This window comes from Phaethon lepturus, unplaced genomic scaffold (genome assembly GCF_000687285.1).
Source record: "Phaethon lepturus isolate BGI_N335 unplaced genomic scaffold, ASM68728v1 scaffold56922, whole genome shotgun sequence".
In the NCBI taxonomy this organism is placed as follows: domain Eukaryota; kingdom Metazoa; phylum Chordata; class Aves; order Phaethontiformes; family Phaethontidae; genus Phaethon; species Phaethon lepturus.
Window position 1 is genome coordinate 26,844 of NW_010523814.1, and position 8,357 is coordinate 35,200.

At 41.1% G+C, this 8,357-nt stretch overlaps 1 protein-coding gene across 1 annotated transcript in view; it reads left to right on the forward strand.

Annotated features, from left to right (window-relative positions):
- The window catches only part of ACTR3 (ARP3 actin-related protein 3 homolog (yeast)), an 11,387-nt gene extending 6,644 nt beyond the window's left edge, over positions 1-4,743 (forward strand). The window contains exons 7-10 of the mRNA XM_010282214.1: positions 358-450; positions 951-1,076; positions 2,976-3,059; positions 3,467-4,743. Coding sequence (XP_010280516.1) covers positions 358-450; positions 951-1,076; positions 2,976-3,059; positions 3,467-3,562 — 399 coding nt within the window. The 3' untranslated portion in view covers positions 3,563-4,743. The remainder of the gene's footprint in view (positions 1-357; positions 451-950; positions 1,077-2,975; positions 3,060-3,466) is intronic.
- Positions 4,744-8,357: the final 3,614 nt, after the last annotated feature.

Genomic DNA, 8,357 nt, shown 5'->3' on the forward strand with positions numbered 1-8,357 from the left:
CTTTTTTCTTTTCCCCTGAATCCCTCTCTACATTCTCCTGTTGCAGCTTTTTTCATGTTACGTTGTTTTTCTCTGGTGCTTGGCATCTAAGAAGGGCATCTATTCTTTGACATGTTACGATTAACAAAAACTAACTAAGAGAATAGCTGGCAAAATAGATACTTTAGGTTTATTATTCTTTCAGACCTCCTATAATGGCAGCAAAAATAGCTAATGTAACATAACTATTTCCATTATTAGTTTTTATGACATCTCTAGTATAATAGGATGGTTCTTTTCCCTTTTTCTCTTTACCCCCTTTCCTTTGCCATATGGGGTCCTACATGTTGACACATCTGTTTTTATTCTTGATTGTAGTTTGCTAATCCTGACTTTACGCAACCAATCTCAGAAGTAGTAGATGAAGTTATTCAGAATTGTCCCATTGATGTTAGACGTCCTCTCTATAAGGTCAGTAGCTGTAGTGAATTTTTTTTTAATACTTATGTTAGAAGTATTGCGCTTTATATTGAAATATGTATTTGAAAGTCTCAAAAAACAACCCTCCCCCCCCACCTCTCCCCACCCCAACAGAAAACAAAGCCCCAAATTAACCATTTTTCTGAAAAAGAGTCCAATATGCAGAGGACTTAGTAGTTCACTCACACTTTTTTAGAACGTGATGTTTTATTACTCAAACTCTATTTAAAAGAAAGCAATCGGGGAACACGAACTTGAGTGAAAGAAGTGTTATTAAGATATAAATGGATTTTAAAGCACAGCCAATTTTAATGTGACAACCTCTTTCTGAATTCATATTGTCATGTTTAGGTGTTAGGTAATCTACAACTTAAAGTAAAAGCATACCTGTTAATTCTAAGTTTAAAAACTATATTTAGAATTTAAGAACTGGGTAAAGTTGGAGACTTATATTTTCAGAAGCAGTTAATAATTTTTGTTACTTAAAACAGAATATTGTCCTCTCTGGAGGCTCAACCATGTTCAGGGACTTTGGTCGCCGTTTACAGCGAGACTTGAAAAGGACTGTTGATGCCAGACTGAAACTTAGCGAAGAACTTAGTGGTGGCAGACTGAAGGTTAGTTCTTGTGGCTATTGCGTTTAACAAGCATCTTTCTCTCCCTTGTTATGTGGAAAATAACAAAAAAACATATTGCGATGATGTTCTTGTTTGTTGAAATGTCTTCAGTTTCGCTTTAAAGTTCTTACACGAATCTCTGAAAAGTTTCTATATTGTAGAGAATTGTAGACTGGTATTGGAAAATATTTATATGATCCTTTCACTGTAGGAAGGTACAGTACTATTTCCCCAGATACGCATTTGTGCTGCCTGTCCACTGTTACGGAACTGAATGAGACTCACCTAATGAAAGGGTGGGATTTATGCCCATTACGTAAAAGCAGTTGGTCACTCCCTATCTGCTTTGTTGCTTAGTGCTTGTTGATTAGTTGCAAATCATTGTCCTCAGTCTTTTGAGCTTAGAAAAGATATCAAGAGAGATGGAGCAAGCTCGGTGTTGAGCCACCACTCAACAGTCAGAGGACTGGAGCACTTGTACTCTGAAGAAAGGCTGAGGGAACTGGCTTGTTTGGAGAAGAGGCGGCTTCGGGGTCCTAATAGCAGCCCCTCGGTATATGTGGAAAGATTATCAAGAAAGTGGGACCAGGCCCTTGACAGTGCTGGGTGGTGGGTGCATGACAGACAACAGATATAAATTGAAACAGAAGAGGTTCAGCTTGGATAAAAGGAAAAACTTCTTCACCGTGGGGTAATCAGGCATTGGAACAGGCTGCCCAGAGAGGTTGTGCAACTTCTATCCTTGGAGGTTTTTGAGAGTCAGCTGGATAAACTCTGAGTTAACTTCCTCTGACCTCCTAACTGACTCTGAGCAGGAGGCTGAACTAGAGACATTCTGAGGTCCTTTCCCACCTAAATTATCCTATCAGCATATGAAGTGACTTCATGTTTTCAATAAACTGCATCATCCTTAATTTATGTTCTTTCTACTTTTGAACTCTGATCAAACTTTTGCATTTTTTCTGTTAACTCTGCATACATAAGAAGTATCAGCAGAGATAACAATTATTTTGTGGTTTTTTCCTTTTAAGGCAAGATTAAAGTGATTTTCCTCATTTATTTTTCAGTAGTAATCCAGCTAGATGAGCTCAAACAATCCTGAAAACCCCAGTATAGCTTCATGATATGCCTTGTAGACACCTCTGCGATTTCAGTTAGATACAGTTCTCTGGTTCAAGTAACCTAGTTTATTCTCAGGTCTCCTTACTACACTTTTACCACTCAGTAAGGGAGCAGGATGTGAGTAAGGAAATCTGATGCAGTTCTTCCTTCTTCAGAGTACTAGGCACTGCAGGTAGTCACTGGCTTGAATTTTGCTAACCTATTACAAAAGATTTTTAGATACTGTTTCAAATTGTTCTGATTTCACCAGGTTGTACTAGAACAAATAAATTACTTATTTCTGGGACTGTTATGTACGCTGCCATTTTTGATAAGGACAAGTAAGGAATGAAGGTTTGTGTGGATATGGAGGGAAAGGGGATAACTGGGATGAGTGTTATAGTTTCAAAATGCATGACTGTGACTGTATTGGTCCTAGGTAAACTTTCAATCAATCTGCAACATGATGCTTTGTTAAAATAATGACATGAAGCTTAAAAATTAGCTTTCTGAGTGTTTTTTTTTTGAAAGGAGTAAGTAGTATGGATCTGTTCTTATAACTGCATAAGTAAACAGTCCCTTAAGAAATTAAGCAGAAAATAGAATGTGGATAATTGGAGAGGAGCACTGTACTGGAGCTCTTGGGAGAAAACTGGGGTGAATGCATTTAAGAAAATACTAATTTGTGAAGAGTAAGCTTGGAATATACACTCCTTTTAAAAAAGATCTAATTTTTACTAGGAAAAACTACTTTTTAATGTGTTCCTTTTTTTCCTCCCCCCCTCCCCCTTTTTATAGCCTAAGCCCATTGATGTACAAGTCATTACACACCATATGCAAAGATACGCTGTTTGGTTTGGAGGATCAATGCTGGCTTCCACAGTAAGTTAGCTATAAAACTGAGCACGTTTTAGTCATTCTGGCTATGCTTTTGGAGTTCTCATATCTCCTTCACTTTATATTAAATGCAGTCGGGGGATTTCCGATAGGCCTCAGGTAGCAAACACATGCTCCCTGCCCCCTTTGAAGTTTTTGCATTAGACTTTAAAGGTTTGAAAGAGCAAATGGAAGCTGAATTACAGCTTTGTGTGAGTTTTTAAATAGTGCACTTTATTTTTGTGGCGAAATACATTGTTTGCATTGTTGTTTAGCCATGCATGATGTAATATTAATTTCAGGACTTCCAAGTTACCTGTATTTGCGTTTTTCCATTTGCTACATAAATGTTAATATTGTTAAAATAAGGTGTACATACCATTGACTAATTTTTGTTGTCCTTCCCTTTACAGCCTGAGTTCTACCAAGTATGCCATACCAAAAAAGATTATGAAGAGATTGGTCCTAGCATCTGTCGTCACAACCCTGTGTTTGGAGTCATGTCTTAAAGCTGACCTCGGAGGGGTCAGGAATAGGGAGGTGGGGAGGAGGAAGAGGAGGAGTCTCATTACTTGTTTGTCTGATGGCTGGTATTAAGATAACAAACATGACTTGACAATAAGAAAAAGACCAAACACAATTAAGCAGGATTATTTTAATAAGTGTCTCAACATGCGGATGTAGTGGAAAGCAAAAATGATCACGTTTTTTCTTTAGATTGATTATTTGAACCTGTGCGTAACAAAACAAAAAAGTGGATTTTAGTTCTTTCTGTGCCCTGATATTTTGTATATTAATTATCCAAGATTTGATGGGATTTGACGGTGTGTAGATAGTCAGCTCTCTAATGCTTCCGTTGTACCCTTTCATGGGTGCAATGCAGGAGCTTGTTTATATTTCATACTTTTTTATACTTTGAGGAAAAATATGAGTTAAACTGTAATATTTGAAGAAAAAAATTTACCAGTGACCAACTTGAAAGTAAATTAAAAAAAAAGTCATGACTCATGCAACTAGCTCTTGCAAATCATGACCAGTCTAAATCCTGGGTTCCATACAATGCGAGTGCTTTTGGAACTAAGAAGCTAATATCTTGGATTAACCGATGCCTGCTAGTGCTTTCTGATTACTTGGTGCATTTTCATACTATCTCTTGCTTTAAAAAAAAAAAAAAGTAAAGACAAGACTGTTGGACCAGTATTGCAGTTCTGTAGTGTCATTTCTAATTAAAACCAAATAATCAGGTTATCAAAATTGGTGTATTTAAAGCCTAACACCATTCCAATAAAGGCACAAAATTTCTTTTTATGTTTGTGTCAGACTTGTTAATCTCATTACATGGGAAGTTGTGAGCATGGGTTCCTACATACCGCTGTGGTTTTTGAAGAGTAAGATTAGTCTGAGAGGTAGAGATCATTATGTGCGTTGTGTAAACTGAAGCGTGAGCGTTTTAGAACTGCAGTTTATATGTTCATCTAGGTAGCACTTACCTATATACACCTAACATCTCCTCCGTTGTTAGGTTTGTTCATCTACTTTGTTCTGTAACTTCTGCCCCCGCCATACTTTCAAGTGGTGGTATACAGGAGACAGCACTGCATTTTAAATCTCTGTGGTTTTTCTGCAAGAAAATACCATGTAGATAAAAATAAAGTGAAAACAATCTCTTTCTCATTCTTTCTAGGAAGAATGCTTCATATATTGAATGGAATTACTTACACTTTCTGTTAATATTTGATGAAGGAAAACTGTTCTTTAGACACTTCTGAACTCAGAAATGTAGTTAAGGTTGTTTACATAGAAGACCACAAGAGGGAGAACTCTTGGTTTCTTCTGAATTGTAAAAATTACTCAGATTTTTTTGAGAGAAGCTTATCAATTTCCAGTTCCAGTTCTTCAAAGCATGATAAATAAGACTGCAAAATGAGCCTAAATATGGGAAAATATTTTTACAGCAGGCATTATAAAACTTTATATGCTGGAATCTAATAGAACATTGGTGCAAACAAGAAAATCTTAAATAAGGTATTACAAAACTATATCACTAACAACTCCCTATCAATGATGCAATTTTTAAGAATTTTTCAAATAGTGACTTCTCGAGTCATAGCTGCTGACTGATTCATGTGATAAGACCGACCAATAGGCAAATATGTGTAAAATAAAGGCATTAATTTAAGCTGTGCTTTTCCAACAGTCCTCTGGTTTTGCCACTGTATCACGCTCTAGTGCCTGGATTTCCTGATATACTGCAATGGCCTGAAGATGAGGCAAGGTTGTGGTTCCCCCCTCCACCCCCCCAAAAGTAGAGTCTTAAAAATTTACTTCAAAAACTCAAAAATTCCTGATACGCAGATACATAGTGGAGTGAGGAACTGTAAAGAAAAGGAGTGAGCGCTAGTTCCTGCCACACACAGCTCTACCTTCATGTCTAGGATTATGTGCAAAGATGCACAGAACGTAGAGGTATGGGGACAGGCCTGGTCTGTCCTAGCTGAAGGTTGTACTGCAGCTAGTTCTGGAGGTCATTACAGCTCTGGTTTACGAATCTCTTGGAACCTGGCTCAGATGTGTTTTCTCCCATTTCCTTTCACTGTCATGTTCAAGTCTCCACTGCTGCATCTCGGAGGAGCTGGGGCAGTCAGTGAAAAGGCACCTGCAGAATTGAGTTGATGTGGAAGGAGCGCAAGGGATGGGAGCTGGGGTGCAGGAGCCGCGTGAGCGATCACGGACGATTGGGAGAGGCTCTTAAGAAAATCTGGTTTTGTACAGATCCTTTACAAGCTGTAAGTTGTTGAGATGCCCTGGGCTTGGGTGCCGAGTGGATCTGTTCTGCAAGCAGCTGTCTGGCTTAGAGACCAGAGGCATCCAAATGTTCAGAATTTGGGTGTTCTTGGGTATGGTGGGTAACAAAGAGACAGGCTGTTGTGGTTTAGCCCCAGCTGGCAACTACGCACCATGCTGCTGCTCGCTCACCTTCCTCCTGCTCCCTACAGCGGGATGGGGGAGAGAATTGGAAAAAAAGACTTGTGGGTTGGGATAAAAACAGTTTAATAGGACAACAAAGAGTAAATAACAATAAAACTGATCAAGGAATGTACAAAACCAAGTGATGCACAATGCAACAGTTGCTCACTACCCTGTGATCGATAGCGCATCCCTGAGCAGTGATTCCCACTCCCTGGCCAACTCCAGTTCTACATACTGACCATGATGTCGTATGGTATGGAATAGCCCTATGGCCAGCCTGGGTCAGCTGTCCTGGCTGTGCCCCCTCCCAGCTCCCTGTGCACCCTCCTGCTGGCAAAGCACAGGGAGCTGGGAAGTCCTTGACCGAGTACAAGCACTGCTCAGCAACAACTGAAACATCAGTGCGTTACCCACGTTGTTCTCATCCTGAATCCAAAACCCAACACTATACCAGCTACTGGGAAGAAAATTAACTCTTAATCCTGTGTACAGAACTAGAACTCTCATGCTCCAAAGAGAATCATAGAATTGTTTGGGTTGGAAGGGACCTTTAAAGGCCATCTAGTCCAACCCCCTGCAATGGGCAGGGACATCTTCAACTACAGCAGGTTGCTCAGAGCCCTGTGCAGCCTGACCTGGGATGTTTCCAGGGATGGGGCATCTACCACCTCTCTGGGCAACCTGTGCCAGTGGCTCAACTCCCTTGTAAAAAATGTCTTCCTTCTATCTAGTCTAAATCTGCCCTCTTTTAGTTTCAAACCATTGCCCCTTGTCCTGTTGCAACAGGCCCTGCTAAAAAGTTTTCCGTGCTAAAGAAGCTGTGTTGTCCCAAAGTCTCACTGTCACTGATGGGCCTCAGCTCTCAGAAGAGGAGGTAGCATGTGTGCCCTAAGTGCTGCTGAGCAGCCCATATGTCGCTGACTTGCTCAGGTGAGTCGTGTACAAGTCTCTCTGGCTACCTGCACGTTAATTACAAAATCGAGGATGTAGGAGCGAAGTCTTTCATTATACTTGTTTGTTCATGGCCCTATGAAAATTGCTTTAAACTCCTGTTAGACATTTGCGTGGAAGTTAAAGGGGGGGAAAGTACCCGTAGCCTTACACAACACTCACTTTCTTGTAGCTGTAATTTAAAATGATGTTAGGCTTCTCATAGGAGGAAATAAGTGGGAGGTTTATTGCAATGTGTTTTCTGTTTTTTTGTACTGTAGAGATCATTTTGGAGAAGGTATACAGCCATGGCTGATTTCTGGTGCACTGGGGAAATAAAAATCTATGAGCAGCTCCCGTTAATGACTTGGACTGAACAGAGAGTCATTGATACTTAAACATACCAGATACCATACTCAATTACAGTCTTGTACGCTTGGAGTAACACTCTGGGAATGGTTCACGCTGGTGTTCTGCACCCGTAACGCCGGATTTGAAGATGGGCTGCGGTTGCTGGTGAGGCGGTGGAGGGGTTGACCAGCCTGGGGTAAGTCATCCCAGGCATCGTGTAAAATGGGCACAGACCAACGTGAATAAAAAGCAATTTCAGAAAACCCTCTGCTCTCCTTAAACTTCTACCTGCCATTGTTGTTCTGTGCTGGGTTGGGCTTAAAGCTGCCAAAAGCTTAATTGCAAAGGCAAGTGTTTAAAAAAGAAGTAGTTAGAATTAAATGATATTTTTCTTCTAAGACTTGCCGTCAGAGGAGATCACCTAAAGAAAGCAACTACAGTTTACACTGCTGTATGAATTTAGCTTTTTTCCTCTCTTGATTTCAAAATCCTGTTGTTGATTAACATCCCAAGAACACACAAATCCTTTCCCGAACCTCTCCGTGTTTCTTCGATAAAGTGCGCAGTGCTGACCCGGCCGGGGATGGATGCAGCTCGCGGCGCGGAGGGGGCTGCAGCCGGGGCAGAGCTGTGGCCGTGGGACGCGGTGGGCGACCGGGCTGTCTCTGTGGGAAGCGTCCAAAATGCACGTGTAGAAAGGTTAAGTGGCAAAAAACTTACGTTGGTGCTTCAGAGGTACCACAAAGATGCCGTGCCGGTTGTGTAACGGAGGATTTAATGGGACGGGTGTTACGGAGCAGCAGAAGGGAGACTTGCACTTCTGTTGCTCTGGCCGCTGCCGGGTGAGGCGGAGCAGCGCTGCTGCTGCACAGAAGATGGCAAGGAGCACCGAAAACTTGCAGGCTGGCCCGCCCGAACGCGGCTCGCTTTTCTATCTCCAGGAGTTTGATTTATTCCGCCAGCCAAAGCGGGACTCCAGGTTTAATTGGCCCCGTGTGGTTAAAAGCTTGTGTTTTCAGGCAGCCGAGCTTAGAATAAATCAAAGGTCACCAC